The 20507-nt window shown below is 40.1% G+C and overlaps 1 protein-coding gene across 5 annotated transcripts in view; it reads right to left on the reverse strand.

Annotated features, from left to right (window-relative positions):
- The window catches only part of LOC124412915 (RNA-binding protein Musashi homolog 2-like), a 133294-nt gene that overhangs the window by 76471 nt on the left and 36316 nt on the right, over window positions 1–20507 (reverse strand). For 3 of the 5 annotated variants that reach the window (XM_046893131.1, XM_046893134.1, XM_046893133.1), the window contains one exon: window positions 6138–6249. In XM_046893131.1, coding sequence (XP_046749087.1) covers window positions 6138–6249 — 112 coding nt within the window. Of the gene's footprint in view, window positions 1–6137; window positions 6254–13138; window positions 13143–20507 lie in introns of those variants that run through there. The other 2 variants (XM_046893132.1, XM_046893137.1) reach the window with 2 other exon arrangements.

A 20507-nucleotide genomic window follows, 5' to 3' on the forward strand; every position in this document is an offset into this window, starting at 1 on the left:
CCCTTTCAGCATAGAAAGCTCTGTTATAAATCTGACAAAAGCAGACAAGTCAGGCAGGAAGTGACGTATGTACATACGTACAACGAGAGAATAGAAAAGAGGGTAGTTTTGAATTTTTTGTATAAGTTTTTCAGATACACAGAGAACGACGAGGCGATACCGAGAGCAGGCAGAATAATACGATCCGCGAGTATCGGGCGTGCAGAGTTCAGCTTTCAAGATTACCGTATTGTTATACGAATTTGCTGGATGAAACGCTGCAACAGCAGGAGAGTCGTCTGCTGATGATGACAGTTCCTCCGTTTGAAATCCCGCTCCAGCGAAGTGCCTCTTTCATTCGCAGTAAAATGGAATTCATATAACAACCCGGTAATGGAGGGAAGAATGATCCTTCGTATGGAATACAATAATTCCCAGGACCTCGACCCGCGAATACGTCGAGGCTTATCCTCCCCAGCGCTCCGCGTAATTGGAACACCCTGCCGACTGAGGACCAGCGGTAAAGCTCAAAGCGTGGCAACCACGTATTCAGGGTGAAGTCACCCTGGCCTCGAACTCGAGGTGGTGATCGTCCTTTGAGTTTGTACCTACAAGGAGCACCGAGAGCACGACAAAGGTGATAGATTAAAACTAACGAAGGTGCTGAGAAGGAATTAACCGAAGGAATCGAAGATCGATCATAGCGTACAAAAAATTTTTATCGGTGCGTACAAACGTGCCTGTAAGATTTTCTATCGATCAGGTAATTCCGATACAACAGAGTTTGAGCGTTCAATTTTTGACAGATAGTTGGAAGCTGTTGAACACGAAATGGTGAACTTAGTTCTGATCACCTGTGGATCTTCGTAACGTCCTTGATCATGCTTGATCGATCGCGATTTCGGGTCCATGCGCATAATACCTCGAAAGCTTCTGCAATTGCATTCGCACCTACGATCATTGCGCAACTCCTTCAGCGGATGTTTCACGGAGGAACGAAGGAACGAAGTGTAATTTGTGTAACGAATGATGTTTGATTCGCGAGTTTGGCGATGAGATCTGCATTTTCTTGGCCAATGTTAGCGCAGCTGCGTTATTCAGGTAATTGTTCCAAATTTCGTATATAAGTCAAATGTTCCTGTGTGTTCGTGTGTGTTTCGGCCATTACAATGTACCCTGTATGTGTGTATGTATACGTATTCGTGTATCGATCGATCTTTATTGAATTGTGTCAGACCTCAGACCGCGAACAATGGACGCAGGGATGAAGTTGGATTAATTGAGTGACAGGGGAGTAATTAGGGGATATTTGATCCCTGCGCACCTGTCTTCCTTCAGATTAATAACAGTTTACGGGGGGCAGGGGGGGGGGGGGGGGGGCTCGGCCAGTTCATATCGTGCAGTTTATTGTTAGTTGCATCTCGAGATTCTTCGCCCGTCCATCTACCCTCGTTCCTCCTGATCCCCCTCTCATCACCTCACCGTAACTCTCTTTCGACCCTTCCGACTCGACCGTTCTTTGCTAATAATTCTCGTTCTCCTCGAGCACAATCCAACCGACCACTTACAAGAACAAACATCCCCTGGCTCGAGAGCGTCTACACTATAGAAAAGAGGAGGCGAGGGGTGGAAACAAAAGAAAACCACGAACAGCATCCTGTAACCCCTAATCCTCACTCAACTATCCACTCTTCCTTAATCCCGATGCCCGAAGCCACCTTTCGTGTCCCACTAGCAGCTTCCGTATCCACCACGACTCGATTTCTCTCCCCGTTTACCTGAAGACTAACTTTCTTTATACCGGGAAGTTCGCGAAGGTGGTGGTCATCGTATCTGTTCGCCCGTCAAGACGGAGTTTTGCGAGTCCCGGAAGCGCGTGGCGCGTTGGTGGATATTTTCTTTTTATTTTTCCTTATTTTTTTTACGACAGTTATTATCTGAAACTAGGTTAAATTCCCCATTAAAATAACTCCCCGGATGAAGAACGGCTTTCTTTAACCCGCCCGGATATAAGCTGTGGAGGTTATACGCCCGATTTCGTGGTGGGGAGATGAATTATATTTATAATTATATTTCCTCCCTCTACGCCGCGGCGCAACTTTTAGCGCAATTAAAATAGTTTCCGCGGTAATATTCATCGCCGCTGCCGCAATCGTGAAACGGCGATATAAAGTATTTTAATACCGCCACATAGCTGCAGGCCAGAAAACATTCCATCATTATAAATCATGTCTTTAATCTTACTCATATACATGTAAACATTAGAAACATATTTAGAAACTTATCAACGGAGTTCAGAAATGAATTTTTTCAAGCATTAAACTGCATCACGTTCAAGGTAGCAAGATGCAGTCTTAAATTGAGGACTTCGCTGACCCGGAGGTGAACAGATGAAAGAAAGGAGGCTGGATCAGTAAAGAGAAAGAAGAAATAGCTGAGCGAGATAAGAGGAAGAAAGAAAAAAAAAAAGAAAGCAGGCAAAGGTTTAATCAAAACCGAGAAGAGTGCAGAGAGAGAGACAGAGAGAGAGAGGGATAGTATAGAAGGACCTACTTTTCATTCGCACCATTCTAAGGAATCAAGGCTCGCGGGGCTTTTATAGCGCGTTTCAGACCTCCTGAGTTGACAACAATGGTTCTTCGTATACATTGTCTATGCGATTTTATTGTTCAAGTGGTGAATGGGCGCCTCGGTACCGACTTGAAACTCTCACCGGAAGCACCTCTGCGCCTCCGAGCTTACAGTATCCATCCCTTGCCTTCGGGGAAGTCTCGCACCCCACCTTCAGGATGGGCATCTCAAATCCAAGCTCCCGTCACCGGATCCCGCGGAGAAGAGACGAGGGCGATAGTAAGATTTGGGGAATTTGGAAACCCACTCGCAGATCCAAACAACTCTGCAGCTATTCGTACGGTATTATATCCAAGATGTTTCCCTTTCTCTTCGAGTATATGTTCACCGAGTTTCCGAACTTGGGTAACGGAGACACGGGAATTGGCAGCCACCTCGTATCCAAGTACAAACGTTGTACAAACTGGCATTTGGTACTTTGGTACTTTGGTACCAGAAAATCACCATTAACGGCTTTCATCTCTTCTTCGCGATTAGGCCTCGAGGCACCGAACGCCTCATCAAGGAGAGTGTTGGCTTTTGATGTATACGTACATTATGTGTGTGTGTGTGTGTGTGTGTGTGTGTGCAGATGTATAGGTATACAAACGATACAGATCCTATTACCGATTCGTCGCGGTATGTGCTGCTACTTTGACTGTTAGTCGTCCCCAAATTCTCACATCAAACGAAACTACGACATGGTATATAATATGTATAATACCTGTGTTACACATTCTAAGGCGCGGTTTCGGAGCAGAGTTCCTTTCACAATTCACCAAGCGTGATACCTTGTATACCTACTTGAGGTGAAAAACCAAAACCAACAGGTTTGTCACACGTTACCGTCACAATCGTTTTCTATAGTACCTTAACTTTTCAATAAACATCGAAGAAAGTATAACGTTCCTTGTGGAATCGCCAAGATATGTATGTACTTTTGAAAGTCTTGTACGTAAATTCCTTCAGTCACAAAATGGCTGCCGCTGAAAACTCGGGAGAATCGATAATAGGCAATTGAATGCCTCGGATCTTTACATTATTCGATAATACATTCACACGATCAGAAAGGATTTTTACAGTTATTAATCATCACATTTTCACGAGGTAAGACAAGTCTTTTGAAAACCCAGGTTGCAAGTATTTTCCACCCCGTCGAAAACGACCCGAAAATTACTCAACGCTGTCGCCAGCTTTACGTAATCGGTAGAGGGCGAGAGAAAATCTCAAAATCTGAGATAGTATAAAAACGGTTTAAAAATATCGTTGTAAGTATACGAAGATGAGAGGAGGGGTAACTCATTGTGGCTCTTCCAAGGGTTGATAATAACGTGTATTTTATCCAGTAGCTTTGAGGGTGGATAAAGGTGAGGAGGGGGTAGAAGCCCAGTGTTAAAAAGGCCGGGGCTTTCAAGAGCTAGAAAACCGGACGATATTTTTCACTTGACACGAGTCGGGTCTTTGGGCGTCGAAGCGTCGCGTCGTTTCGGTTTGCAGAAAACGACGCCCGTGTCGGTGAGAATTTCAAGAAAACGCGACCCTCTCTCTAATGGTTTTTTCCTTTCAATCAAAAGCTTTTGGCGATCCGTGCGCACATCACACCCGCGCGTATTATAATTTTGCCTCCTCGTTCAAGAGAAGGCGAAGAGACGTCCACCCCCCGCCCCTCCACTTCGACCCTCAGGAAATAAAAAGAGGAAAAAAAAAAAAAAAAATTCCTGCACGTCGAGTCGAGAGGTTTCAAATTGACGTATAGTTCGAGAGCGTGGCCTGCAACCCTCGAAACACTTGTGCTTTTAAACGGCTGTGCGAGCTCTCGAAAAAGGAATTCCGGTCGAGCTTGCGCGCGAGTAGCGTGAGAGTAAATGTTTTCAATTACACAGGGAAAATGTTGCGGGGGGGGGTTAGATGTGCTTTTTTTGCCGACCGCGGTACATCTTGTTCCATAAAAAAAAAGCTTGCTAGAAAAATGATTTTCTTTCTCTCTTTGTTTCTCTCAAATTGTTATATGCAATTAGAAAATTACCGCCCTTGTTTAAATTGACGAGATTGCCAAGCGAGGGTGACTTTTCTGTTACCGTTGTTTGTTTTACCTTGTTTTTTTCGCTCGCGGTCAGGTGAGGTGGGCGAAGTTGCAAAACTGAGGGAGAAACTCACGCTGCAACGGAATCACCGCGACGAGTTCCTCTATTCCCCGACGCTTTTCTCGCGGAAATTCTTATTTTCCGGTTGACTGACGAAATAAGAGGATTCCCACCGCGCGCTCTCTAGCTTGCGGTAAAACTCTCTCTCTTTCTCCCCCCTGCACATCGCCGCCGCCGCCGCCGCGCTTTGCGCACCCCCGTTCTTCCCTTAAACTATACATACATACACACAAACACACAGACACTTAGCGATAACTCGATCGTTTATCCGTCTAGCGAATGTCCGCCATATGGCGTGAAAATCTTGCGGAATATCAATTATCGCTACGGTATATATATACACATTATCGTATTAGCTGCGCCTATTTTTTGGACAAAGATTTATTCTAACGTTCGTTCGCCAAATTTTGCGCATTTTAATATAACCACGGGAACAAGTGTAGGTATAAAAATTATTGTAAAAAATTCAAATTTTATGTTTTCAGTGAAATTAACCGTGTAAATTACCTCGAGTAGCCTACCTGTACAACGATGTACGCAATCGTCGAAATTATGTAACCGGATATTGTTGTTAATTGAAGAAGCACGGAGGTCCGTTAACGCTGGTCATAACTACTATATCGCGCAAACTTGTGCGTGCGAATTATGCGGCGTGTTTGCCGCGCATCCACCGTATGATTGTTTGAGTAGCAAATTAATGTAACAACGCGCTTTGTCCGACCGATGGTTGAAGTTAATTCTACGGGGGTGTGTGTGAATCGCGTGGGTAAATTTTTCACGAGGGGTTAACAATTATCTGTAAACATTTTAGCCAGGTGAATTAATACAATATCATCGAGCCTGACGATTTGTATTTGATGTTAATTGACAAATTTTATTGACGTCGGTCTAATTTGTATGCATTATTATAAAGTTACGAGTACATACATAACAAATGCCCGACGAAAATATATTTACCCTAGATATTTGTATGTATATTTGGTGCTACAGCGGGTGATCAATTTACCATGCGCTATATATATATCTATATATATATATACATATTATACGTGTGTACAAATATGTATTATACACATAATATGTATAGATATATAACGTATGCGGTTAGTCTACGATACTTTTGACGAGTGTGTGTTTGACTTTTTAATAACGTATAATACCTAATAAATAATAGGCGTATAACGGGTTATACATCAAGGTTTTATATAGTGTATACAGATCTACCGTTTAATTATTAGTTTCCTAAAAAGTAACAAAATATACGGTATACGGTTAACTGCAGTGTATAATATACTCGTAGTGGTACTGGTGATTGTAAATATATATATAGTGATAGATTTGTACATACATTCACGTAGTTAATTAGCTGATCGACGTATATCGTCGGAATGATATTCGACTTACCAATTTTCCAGAACCCCGACGTTGGAGAAATTCGGAGGAAAGCTTGCGGCCGCCATTTGTCGCAAGAGTATTTTAGCCGCTTCACTCCGGGTAGTTGTCAGCACCGACTTCACTGCAAACGGATTAAAAACATTGAAACTTTAGTTATTTTTTTTATCATCGTTTCTTTAATATTATAGAAAAGCACTCGCGGAATGGGGGTGGATTTGTAAAATCATTTTAAAAAAATTACCCCTCCGTTACAGTCACAGGGGGAAAGATTTTTCTCGATGTACGGAAAACGAGAACAGACTGCCTTTGAAAATAGTTGAAGTGAGACAAATGATTCGAGCGTAGTTTCGAGAACGAAGGATTGATATGACCAATGAGAACGGCGTCTGACTCTCTTCGTCTTCGCTGCAGTAAATTTTATTTCTATTTTTCCACACCCCATATCCTGCTTCGCGACTCTTCCATTTCTTTTTACATTTTTCCTCGTCTAGCTTGCGCTGCATTTTTATGAATAAAAGATTTATAAGAATAAATGATCGAACGATAACGATTTTCCTATACAACAAGTCTTGGATTTAGAATACTGCATTATTGAATAATGGAATATTTTTTCCAACGCGAGGGGCTACAATTATTATTATAACGTAAGCGACTGTTTCAGCGACTTTGCGGTAAATAATCTGACGATCGTTTTTACAAAATAAAGAAAATACTGTGAAAATTACGACAAGGCGAATATACGAAAACGCGTGGCATTTTTTTGATACCAAAACGGTCTCCGTCCTTTAAATTCTCCCACTTTCTCTGTTTTTTTTATTTCTTTTATCAACTTTCTGCTCGATAAAGCATTCGTGTCTACCCACCGACTGTTCGACTGAAAATACGCAGAAGAAAGAGCAGGAATATTTGATATAAGGGTCCCGTCGCTTCAATTGTTATTCGCTACGGGCTTTCCTTTTTCTTCGCTTGCGACGAAAATAACGGTTCAAAAAACCTGGAATACCACTTGAGACCAAGAAAACGTTCCCGTGCAGCCATGATAACATCCTTATACATATATATATATATATATACATATATATATCAATCAAAAAATTGATTTTTTACTTCTTCTCACTCCATCACTCTTCGAGAAATATGCGGACAATTACGTACGCTGCAATAAATCAATTAATTGTCTCTCATTCTTTGTTTTTTATTCCATCCATAGAATTTCGAATTAATTCTGAATGGCAACAAATTGTAGTAGGTATCAAATTTCAAACGCAAAGTGCTACAGGGCATAAGTAATATACGACAGATCCATCGTGGAAATAGATTTGAATTTGATTTCATTGCACTCGTTCGCTGTGTCATATTATTATACCTATAACATTACACACGAACAACTTGAGGCAGAAGTGTGAAGCAAGTTGTCGATCATATTTGAAAAACCTCTCCTCTTCAAATCCTTCCGTTTTCTTTGAATTCTAAAATTCTGCACGATCGTTACACTTTCATTTGATTTCTGCCGAAGAGAGTAAGAAAAAAAAATAGAAAGAAAGAAAGAAAGAAAGAAAGAAAGAAAGAAATAAGAAAATCTGGTAACCGCGAGATACACTCACGCGCACTGTATATGCAGCGTATACAACGCTGATACGAAGGGAAAGATCGCAGAGGGTGAGGGGGAGGGGGTAGAACGTGGCTCGAATCCTAAATTGCGAAGAGCGTACGAGGCAGAGAAAGTGGAAGGAGTGGAAGGAGAAAAAGGGGCGAAGGGCGATGGCCAGGCGCACTTAAGGGTGCTACTGAACGCAAAGGGGGCCAGATGGTAAATGTAAATTAGCTTCTTATCGCAAGCTAATAAAGCGGTGGCCCGTACCGGGCGAAGAATGCCGCGTCAGGGAAAATTTAACGCAAACAATGAGCCCGAAATTAAGGCCTCCCATTAAGCTCAAGCTCAAGCTCCAGCTCCCGCAGAACTTACCAATACGGACATCGTTAACTCCTCGCCCGGTGTATAAATACTTTTTTTCCCCCCGGAGGATGAAAAACATTTATCCGATTATTAAACTCTTCGTAGGACAATACCGGTCAAAATTCACGATTGAAATTATCAACGACTTTTGAGATAAAATAAATTCATATTACGTGGTCTACAGTCAACTGAATTTTAGCAGACATTTTCTGCGTTTAATCGACATAATTCGCATAAAAATTTGCGGGGTCAGTAATTTTTCGTTCAACACCGTGGAAAAACTGTAAAAGCTTTAACATACGATTTGCAGCTTACAGATGTTTTTTCGTCATTTCTAATTGTAGGGTTACATTAAAAATAGAGTCGAATTTTCTACCGACCGATTCGCAGCGTCAGGTACAAAGGCTAATTGTAAAATAATCTGTCGACAACTAGGGAGCCTGTACATTATTCATACACCATACCTGAATAAGAACAATATTCACGCTCCGGCTGCAGGAGTCACGCGTTCCGATCTATATCCCAGATAAGGTTCAATAAAATAGAAAAAAGGAGAACAAAATATCACAGCCAGATATATGTATATCTCCAGACAGCTTGTACACCATCGAGCCTAATGCCGATGGCGAAAGGAAAGGTTTATTTCAATCCGCACAATAGAATATCGAAGTGCAAGAAACCGACTATTTTTTTTTTTTTGAGTCTCGTGTGACAAAATGTTAGTTTTTGATGTTATAAGAGCCCATTCCAAAGGACAGTTCAAAAATAAATTTTTTAGAGGTCGCTCCACATTTTTTAAAACGTAGAAATTGTCAAAAAACGAATTTAAAAAAAAAAATTTTTTTTCTTGTTACGGTATAATTTTATAGACAAAAAAAAAATAAGTTTCCGAAAGTGTCAGTTCAAAATTTGAATTTTGAAAGGTCGCTCATAATTTTTTTTCAATTTTTTGGTGCATTTCTTTAGATATTTTCGAGCGACCTTTTAATATCCATATTGAAATTTCAACTTTTTTCTTTAATTTAGTAAGAAAGAATCGATAACAATACACCACGACATGAATTAAAAATCAAACAAAATACTGAAAATATAATTTTTTGACGATTTTTGACATTTTTCTAAAATTTGGAGCGACATCTTAAAATTTTTTTTTTTTGAGCTGTCCTTTGGATTGGGCTCTTAAAACATCAACAACTAACATTTTGTCACACGAGACTCAAAAAAAAAAAAAAAAAAAAAAAAAACAGTCGGTTTTTTTTTGCGCCACCCTAATATATATACATACATTATACATATAGATATTTATAATACGCGTACCTTGTCGTTCGCTAAATTGTATTTGTACACATATAAGTGTTTAGCCAGCTCCACGTATAACGGCTGCTGTACGATACGTAGGTCTATAATGTGTATATATATAGTGTATATGGATTGTGGGTGTATATAGTGTATACGTATTGGTGGGTCCGCCTCGACGACACCTGAGCACATTGATTAACCGTGGTTCACTGTGCCTGTGCGATAACGATGCACACATTCGCACCGAGGCTCACACTCTGGGAATGAGGATGAAGGGAGTTTGAACAGGATTTTGGACGGTCTGCTGTAGGAGTAGGAGAGAAAGGGTGGGAAGGGGTGAGGGGATGAGAGGGCGGGAGGGACCCATTAACGAGTACAGTTTTCACGCCTCACCCCTTCTTTTCACCCCATCGCAACAAAAATTTCATCCCATTTTCGGTCCTCGACCACAAATACAGACGATGTTCATTACCCTAAACGTGTTACGTGTATTGCGTTTAGTGATTATCACGAGGATTGGAAAAATCCATGTATATGTTATACTCATAAGTTTTATCGCGTAGACGTAGTTTAGTAATTTTTAAAAGATTTTAGATTGGATTTTAAAAACTGTACGATTTTACCGTGTGACAACTTTAACCTTGTTACTTTTGATCAATTAAGCAACTCGTATTTAATGAAATTATATTGAAATTAATTATCAATAATATTCATATTTTTCCTTAAGAAGTTTCGAATAATATATGAATTTTATCTGTAATATAATAATAAAATATTTCCATTTGTGCTCTTTTAATCGATTCTGATTGATTTCTGATGAACTTTATACGAAACTACGTTCACCTGCAGCGATTTCTGATCACCTGCGTGATCAAGGAGAATGCGGAACACGTACAGTACGAATAAAAAGTGTGCGAGAAAGACGTTAATCGGGGTGAAAAGAGGGTGCAAAATGGGAAAATATATCGAAGGGCTGTTCGTCATTGGCGATACATAAGCGTAAAAGTAGTAACAACTGGAATCGGAATGCAAGTGAAACTGCACGTTTTAAACGCGTAATATAAACGCAAGTGAAACCGATAGACGGTTGCATAGTAGGTATTAGGTTTCAGGTGGATGGCTGCAGTCTAGTATAGAGGCTAGAAACCGGGATCGAGATCCACGTGGGCGATGCGTGTCGTTACCTACGTTCGTGTCTCAAAGGCGTCGTGCGATGAAAGGATGAGACGAAGCGTAGTTTTATATCTTCTCGTGCAATTCGCTCGTCGTCGCGACGCTCGAGACGTCGGATTGACTTATAGCGAAGCCGATTCGCACAAGAGACGACGACGCCTTGCCTCTCTCGCCTTATCGCCTTATTTCTTCTATATATTTCGCTTTTACTATTTCGTTCTTACGTCGCGCGTATTATAAAACCCGAGATCTTAAATATATCTCGGAACATTCGCGATCGAAACAGCGTCGCGACGCTTCGTCTTTTCTTTCACCTTCCTTTTTCACACCCCGGCTTTATTGGGTATAATGTTGATGATGGTAATTGGCAATGATCGATCAGTTGACTAGAATTAGATGCACGCATTCCATTTCCATAATATATGTCAAGTTTCCCTTAGCCGGTTCGTTTTTCAACCCCTGTGTCTATTTCAATACGAATTACGTGTATCGTACGAAAAATTTATCCAACAATAATCCTTACCTCGTGTTTATGATATTCGTGCACCAACGATCGATAACTTGCGAAACAAAGGATTTATCCATTTGCATAATAATTTACGAATGAATACATATGGGCTGGTGCAACGGAGTCGAGAAAATCCGGATCGATGAGGCATCAAAAATCAGTTAACTGAACGTCATTGGAGATTTAAATCGTAGATTTAATTCCTCTAATCTGTAGTCGTTCATATTACCGGGGCTTCCAAGCTCTGCTAATTATTTTATCAATATTCCAACGCAATTCGCATACGGGTTATACTGTGCAGATCTACGTATAGTATATATGTGCGATACGTACCTCGTCCCCGTTCACTGCAGTGAGATAAAATTTTTCAATAATTAAAATTCCCGGGTGTATATAGATATATATATATATATATACACGTCTGCGTCGCAGCAACGCAGCTATTTTCGTCCCTGCATAGCACCGCGGCGTGCCAATAACCAAGGATCATCACTCTCTGACAGAACACATTCGTCTTCGCAAGTGTATTGCACCAAAATTAAATCTCATTTGCATGGTTTAATTAAATCAACGTTAAAGAATTTTGTAAAAAAAAATTTCCACCTTCGTAAACTTGTATAATAATATTGAGATTTCAACCTCTCGAGAAGATCTACATTTGCATACACAGACTCAAATTTGTTAAACAATAATAATGATAATAATAATTCCTTCGCGATTTTCCTGAAAATTTTCCTTCATCCTAAAGTAAACTTCTACAGCCACACACTTAAGCACACCATCGAAAATGTTAAGCACAAACAGTTATGCGTTAAAAAGACTCTGTGATACATAGAAATTTATCAATATATAGTGTAATTCAAGTAATGACAAGGATTCGAAGCAAACAAGAAAAAAATTTGCCGTATCCATGCGAGGAATTTATTGTTGGGTGATTTTGGGGAAGGGAATTTGGCAGATATTCGCGGTGTGCATATCGCGTTGCTGCATCTGCGTGGTTTCTAGTAATGTAAAGAATGTAAATTTTGAAGTATTCGCGAATGCTAACATACATTTTTAAATCTGGCACCGTTTCTCTGAAATTGCCGAGGTGATGCGAAACAAACCGATTGTTTGTTTGCTTATTCAACAACAAATGGATAGCGTAAAAAAAATAATTATGAGGTTAGAGTATGACAAAAATTTCACATTGTTTCCCCAATATTTATAAGCAAAATATGAAGTATTAATCGTTACAATCACATTCTCAAAATTGTAGCACAATTTTTGCGAATGTCATGAAAATCTGCGAATATTCGTTACATCACTGACGGTTACATGCCTGCCGATATGATCGATTCTTTTGAGAATTCACGAACATTTTCAGCCACATTCAGGGTGTAGGTCATAGTACGCGGTATGTTGGCGGGGCATAGAAGCAAGAATTTCGTCCGCGCATGCCGCCGCAGCAGCACCGAGAGAATCCCGCGTTCCCTGGCGGCGGTGGTTTGATCGAGGAGCGCGGCAGAGCGCCGCGGCGTCTGGCGTCGCGGTATCGACGTCCCCACGGCCCCCGGGCGTCCCGACGCCCACGCCGCCGCCGCCGCCGCCCCCGACCCCGACCCCGACGCCATTCCGCCATCCCGGTGTTTCGCCCCTCTCGCTTTCCGCGGACGGACTGCAAACGAACATCAGAAGCCGAAGGCCGCGGGGTTGTATTGCAGGAAACAATCACGGGCGAGATGCAGGCTTGCACGTGTATGAGGCATTCCACCACCAAACCGACCTGCGTCTGACCCTCGTCATCAGGGGTCGTGTTTATTTTTAACTATATGGTGCAGAATTTAGAAAAAAATTATTTTTTACTCGATTTTAGATCTTCAGGATCACGGCTTTGGTCTTTAACTGCTCCCCAAAACTCCATTTTCGAATGAATAGATCGATTGGCTTTAAGCTTTTCTCGTGAATTCGTTGTTGAAGAATGAAAATTTTCAGACCGAGATTAAAGATGGCAAGCTTTTGGTTTGAAAGCTACGTGCGAAACGAGTAATTAAAAAGTGATAAAATCGAATAAAGTATAAATTTAAAAAATACTCATTTATATCTTATACATTTTTTCTCACCTTTCACTCAATTCTTTCATATGTAACTTCCGAACCAAATGCTTGCTCACTTCCCTACTGGTCTCGACATTTACGTTTTTCAACAAAGAATTGGTGAAAAAAACTTTCAAGCCAATTGATTCAGGGAGAAGGGAGCTATTCATTCAAAAATTGGGTTTTCACGTTATTGGGTGTAGTGAAAATCAAATCCGTGATCGAAAAAATCTAAATCTTGGTGAAAAGTGTTTTTCTGTAGCTACACTCTACGCAATACTGAAAAATTGAAAAAAAAAAAACCTCGGTGAGGGTCATACGTAGGTTGGTTTTGCGCTGAATGCCTCTTATACATTACAGGGATAGGTACCCTGCCAATTTCAAATTATACGCGAAAGCCTTCGGGCTGCGAAATTCGGCGAACTTGGTATAATACGACTGCGTGTAGCTTTCAGCTTCAATTGGAATCGCAATACAGCTGGTTTCACATCCGTAAATAATTACGTTTGCAAGACTTCTCTCTGCATTCGCGGTTTGCAAGACTGCTCTCTTATGATTATTCCCACGGTTTTGTACTCATGGTCGAGTACCTATATCGAAATCGCTTGGCTTCAATTTATATCCATATAACTTATTCCCGGAATAAAGAATTTTCACCGCGATTCGAAATTATTGAATAAAATGAATTAAATATCAAAAGGTAGATATTCGAGATACAGAAGAATCGAAAATTTAGAAAGTGCAAAATTTAGAAAAACACTCATGGTTCACGTTTTAAGCTTTTTATGCTTTAATCTTGCGATATTTTGGCCTTAATCTATGTACTTTGCTTCTTTATAATATTTTTAAATTCTACAAAATTAATTCTCGGCTCTTTGGAAATTTCTATTCTTCTTTTCAATCATCACCCGAAACATCGAATTGCATAAGAGGAGCCTCGCTGTCAGCCTCACAAGACGCAAATTTGCACTGCAGATATTAGGTGGATAATTGTTTACGGGAATCGTGAAAGTTCTAGAGTTTCTGACATCACATTTCCGTGCTCTGAAATTCTGATGAATTACTTAATTGATTGAGATGAAATTTTGGCAGAATCCCGTGCTTCCAAACTTTCTAAACTTCTACAGGTTGGGTTATGCCCCCTCTCGTTTCTGGGCTTTCCGTGCGCAGTGTGCCGAAGAAGCTTTCCACTTGAAAACTTGAGGAAAATTCATAACTTTTACGATCATTCGTCGCAAAGTCTTGATGAAATTCAGCGAGTGTATAACTTTTTTTTTTTTATGTACTCCGCAGCCGGGGAATCTTGAATTTTTATTTTATCACTGTACTGTTGTTATTATTATCATTATTACTGTAAGCTTTATTTTTCTCTTCTTTGTTTTCTACTGAATTTCTTCCGATTCTTGTAACGCTTTTTTCCACCAATCTTCGATGATCTTTGAGAATGAAAAAAAAACCGAAAACTGATCGACGAAGACTTTTCTTCATTTCTTTCTGTCGAATGACTTTTCGTCCGAGGTCAAATAATAATGGCGCGTGCGAACTGAAAGCCTCGCATTAGCGAGGATTTGACGGTACGAAAATAGAGCGCGAGATAGGAAGTTAAGCAGCGACCGTGGCTTTGGCACATCAGAGAGGGTCGAAATTGTTTTTGGTACGTCTTGCGAAGCGCGGTTCCCCGATCTTGATTTAGTCGTAAAGCGGCATTTTATGGGTCTGCCAAGTTTTAAAGAATCGTTTAACCTTCGGCAAACTGATCTCTGATCGGTCCGGAACATAAAGCGGAAAAAATTGAGCAGCGATTTTGCACCCGCACCGCGCCCTTCGCACATAATAAAGATAGGCACATAAATATCCGCGAATTGAGACAAACGGATTTTCTCATTTTTTTCCCTTCGGTCACCATAAAAGCGCAACGAAAGATAGAATAAAATAAAAGAAAATAAAATAAAATGAAATGAAATAAAGTGAAACACCCGTCGAAAGCTATGGAACACTGTCATTCATTTCCGGCTTTTTTAATTCCAACCCCATGGCTGAGCCATGAAGCCACTGTGGTTGCGGTGGCGATGTATTTCCTGCGTTCGCACATACATACCCATGTATTTATTTATACATATATATAGCATAGTTACATATATTTGGACCGTAAATCGTGGTCGAAAAACATTCCGAGTGGCAGCCGCGTGCTGTGGTCTCATATCACGACGGTTCTAGGCTATTGCATACTGTATATATGTATGTATACATATTCCATGGAAAATCAGACGATATTTGTGAAATCGATGTGACCAGAATTCAAGCCGCGGCATTATACACGTATTCCATGTATCGGAAATCTTACGTTTATAACTTACAAGGTATATATATATACATAATACATGTATAGGTGTATAGATTAGAGAGGCATGGATGCCGGATTGTAGAAACTGTGAAACTTAATATGTATAATGGCGTAATAACGTCGATTTTCTAACTCTCTCGATATTTCCTTTTCTATAGTATATATATTATATAATATATATTAGGGTGGGCCAAAAATATTGTCTAATAAATAACACTGGAAATTTTGTTTATTTCTTATTTTGGAATGTTATTACTCAACAACGGATTCGCGTATCATAAAGAACATAACATATTTATATATGAAATTTAACGATATACAAAAAAGGTCTCTTAGAATTCTTTTGTAAATCTACTGGTTCAAAAGTTATTTAAGGTTAAACCTTAGTTGTGTCAAATTTTACGATTTTTTCCATTTTCACTATGAAATAGTGGTTGAAAAATGAAAAAAATATAATATTTCTTAAAGTTGATGTAATCTTCTTAACTGAAACATCAATATTTTCCCAAAATTTGCGATAACTTAACAAGAAATAAGCTCTCAACGTAAACTATTGTACAAAATTTATATTTTATCAACTTTTGAACCAGTAGATTTGCGAAAAAATCAAAACAGACCTTTTTTTTTGATCGTTCAATTTCCTATAAGAATATGTATTGCTCTTTACGATACGCCAATCCGTTGTCGAGTAATAAAATGCCAAAATGAAAAAAAATAAAAATTTCCCGTCTCACTTAAACGGGAAATGGAAAATCACAAATAGGCATCTTAATATATTAATATTAAGAGCTCAAACTTTTACGGAATTTTTTTTTCGTCATCTCATCAACGCTGATAATATCGGTGTAGGTATCTAATATAATTAACTTGAAGTTTTCAATGTCTACTATTTTAATTTTAGATTTATACAAGGACGTATACGAACGAGAATCGAGAAATATTATTACTGTTATTATTACTAATATTATTATTATCTGTCGTATTAATTTCTCCATCGGTTTTTCACTCTTATTTTCTCCGACGACTTGCAGCTGCGCGGATTATTGACAAGCTGAGACAAACGACACGTAAGTACCTACCTTACGATCGACAAGGATCGAGTTTCCCGTCTTTCGAGAGAAAAACCCTGAAGCTGATCGCACGTTGTAACGAGGTTCGCATTATATTATATATGATACCTGAAGGTGTCCGGGTGTGGAAATCCCCCCCCCCCCCGCCCCGCCCCTCCATCTACCCTTTCTCGCGAAATTCTTGAAACAAATATACTACAAGTATAAAATTAATATTGCTCGGGAATTTTTAATAGACAATATATTGCAGAGATTTATCGAGTGATAGTAATTCACTCATGAAATATTTCTCGCATAACTACTCTCAGTAAGCAAGTAAAATAATTCCGCAAGTAGATTCGCATGATGCACATACCGCGTTACAGAGATGAACGAACATCTCGAGAATCCCTGAACTGAAGAACGCTGGGAGAAAAAACCTCGGAATCATTGAGGAGAAGCAGCGGACGATTGAGGCGCGAGTAGCTGAACGTTTCGCGAATTTACGGAAGAGAGAAGAAAACAAAACAAAAATGCTTTGGTGTAGGTTTTTCAGGACTGACGAATCAGGGTGAAGGATTTCAGAATCGTTTCGACACGCAGCTTGCGAGTGATCCTTAAAATGTGAATTTGGAAAATTTGCCATATAATTTCGCAGCTTCGTCCTTGGCAAGTATTACATTCCTATATATCTCTCTCTCTCTCTTCCTTTTCCCCCTCTTTTTGTCACATTTTTTTACTTTATACTCTCGGTTATTATTAAACGAGAATCGGCGCCAGGGTGGCCATTTCATCCCCTGCAGTGGGGATCGTTGGTAACCTTCCAAGTATCCCTTGCTTGGCTAACGTTCAAAGCGATATAAGCCCCCCTCCTCCCCTCCCTCCCTCCCTCCCTCTCTCTCACGAGCTTAAACTCCAAACTTTTGAATGAACGGCCAACTTTCCGAATAGTAAAAACGACGACGACCCTGTTAGTAATTTGGTGGAAGTCTTTTTTTTTCGTTTCTTTTTTTTTTTATTTTTTTTTTTACCAATCCCCTTCGCTCCTCGCCACGCTTTCTCGCCTCCAGACTAATCCCAATTTTACACACCCTCCATCCTCCTCCACCTCCACCTCTGATTACCAGCACACGCCTATAAACTGTTCCAATGTTCACCCGAACTTGGAACGTCCTGCAAAAACTGTCGTTTTGCGAGTTTCACGGATTTCCGTTTTAAATACGCTTGACGTCTATACAACTGCCTATATCTGGCTGTAATTAGGGTTTCCAAATTCTTGCTTTTCTTCGTTTTGCTTTATCGCTTTTTCTCTCTTTCTCTCTCTCTCTCTCTCTCTCTCTCTCTCTCTCTCTCTGTCACTCTCTGTTGTTTTCGACTAATCATTGTTTGTACACGCCGCATTACGTAAGTTTAGGGAGCATTTGTTTAACGATTTTTGAGTGTCGTTTTACGTAACGAGGATTTTTAACTAATTCCAATACAACCCTTCACCAGCTTCAACGATTCCTGAACTATATATACAAGGGAGACAAAAAAAAAAAAGATGAAAACAATAAAAATTTTACCAATTGGCGTTTTTGTTACTCAAGAGAAGCGGGAAGTGAATCGCGAGACAACATTTAAAAATGAGTAAACTGTGAAATTCGTATTTGAAATTTGTTGTATATACACATTTAATTTCTTCAGTTTTATCCTGAAATAAGTTTTATAAACTCTAAACTTCGTTTTATTCTCATATGGATTAGTTTAAAAAATCTGAATTGCATTTAGGTATACATGCATAAATTAGCCTCTAATATACAGAATATTCATCGAGTTACAAAAACGAGCTGTTCCACATCAATGAAGTCTTTAAGGACGATCGAGGAGCCGGAAATCGTTTAAAACCTGTTGGCCATAGGGTCGATCGAGACGATTAACGATATGATAAAAAAAATACTGTTTAAAATAAGTTTGCAATTAAAATCTATTCCAGTTTCTCCGATTTTGCACATCAAGTATAACATATAAAAAATGTCACATGATTACCTTCCTTCGCAATCAAACGAGGAGATCTAATTGTAAGTGGGCCACGTTGTTATACAATACATCACAGACACTCACATCAAACGTATTACATCGCCCGACACGTGGACGGAGGGGATTTAGTGCTCGAGGAGGAGAACGACTTTCAGCTGTGGAATGGTTTACATGTATATTTCGGTTATATGTTGACCTAGCCAGATTTGGCCAGTCGAACCGGCGCCGTTAAAGATGAGCCAAAACTGCTGCTGGTCGGCGAGAAATAAGAAGACGACGAGCGTTCCCCAGGATTCGATGTTGCACGACGACGGTAGAAAAAAATTCGCATATATCTATAAGCAATTTCATACGGAGTTAAAATTTGAAGAAATTCTATTACAATTCGTTGCGGTAACGCCGTCGATGGAGAAGAAAATCGTTGCCGCGTATACGTCTGAGGACTTTATTAATTCCTATAGTTTGCTAATTGGATTACTCTCTCGATTTAATTGGCGCAATGAAAGTGCTGCTGAACCTGGCAAAAGCTCCTCCGGCACTCGCTGCCTTATAACTTCGACTTTTGTTCAATTCTCGTGGTCGTGTATAACGCCGAATTAACCCTTCGGCTCTGAATCAACGCTTTTAAAACTCTCACACCAGCCGCCTGCTTCTCCTCCCTTCGTATAATATGAAAATCGACCGGTTATAATTATATCCGCAACCTTTCACCCATGACGCAGCGCTTTAATCGGAAAACAAAAAGCGGAGAATAAATTAAATCCGCGGAAAAAAATTCACCCGCACCTTAGATTTTATCTTTTTCGATACCACGGTCTCGTTAATATTACACGTGCAATTACCTTGTACGAGTCGATATTACACTTCCGGCGGTTTAACGACTTCAAAGAAAACAAAAAAAAAAAAAAACACTCCTCCGCGTAATTTGAACGAAATATATTTACAGAATTTTTTTTTACGAAAAATGAGTCTGACAGTTTCTTATCTCATATTGTGTGTATGTATAAAAAAAACTCCGATTATAATGCGACGTCTTTTGGTTGAAATTAATATTTAACAAAACGGAAGAAATATTTGGATTGAAAATTAGAAGAAAAAAAAAACGGGGTGCATGTAATGAGAAAAAAGATATCGTTCACGAATGGTTTTGTTTGATGTTCGATTTTGAAAAACTGCAGCTGTGAATGATTTCGGTACACAGCATCCTAAAATTAAATAGCGTGGAACGAGACGGATCGGAGTTAACAATTAAACAGTGGTAAAATAATATGGTACAGGAAGTGGTTTGTAGGCTAGAGGTTGTAAATCAAACGAAGTCGTTACTTAGCGTCGCGTCGCGTCGTGCCTTGATGGGGACGCCGAGCGTCGCGGCGTCGGTTTTCTCTGCCGCTATATCGCAACAACTCGACGTTCCTGGCAAAGCGTGCCCAGAACTCCCGGGTGTAAATTGGATAGGACGAAGTAACTCGTCGGGGTTCGACCGTTTACAAGTTAGGTATATCTACAGTGGCTACAGTCACCCGGATTTGACGGAGTACGCGCGGCAAGGAGGTCGACGTCGACGTCGACTAGTCGTCGTTTCTACCGCGGTACGGAAAACTGGTCAATGTAAATATAGATCACCAGGCGATGCCGGAGTAAACGTCGACGTCGACGTCGACTGAGATTCAGCCTCGCTCCTAGGACACGCGGTCGGTTGTATGTATGGCAGGGAATGAGGAGGAGGAGGAGGAGGAGGAGGAGGAGGGCGGGGAATTCATTCAGCCTGCCAAACGCGCATCGTCTATGATAGATAATAAATAGATGAGCACTCGCCAGGGATCGAGTCGATGATAACCGAGGGACAGGAAATCGGTCTGTCGAACGATTTCAGACAGCGAATATACGAGGAGGCAGGTATTGAGACTTTGTAAGGTTTTCCTAAATTGGGCGAGGAATAAGGTTTCGATGGAAGG

The sequence above is a fragment of the Diprion similis genome, chromosome 12 (assembly GCF_021155765.1).
Source record: "Diprion similis isolate iyDipSimi1 chromosome 12, iyDipSimi1.1, whole genome shotgun sequence".
In the NCBI taxonomy this organism is placed as follows: Eukaryota; Metazoa; Arthropoda; class Insecta; order Hymenoptera; family Diprionidae; genus Diprion; species Diprion similis.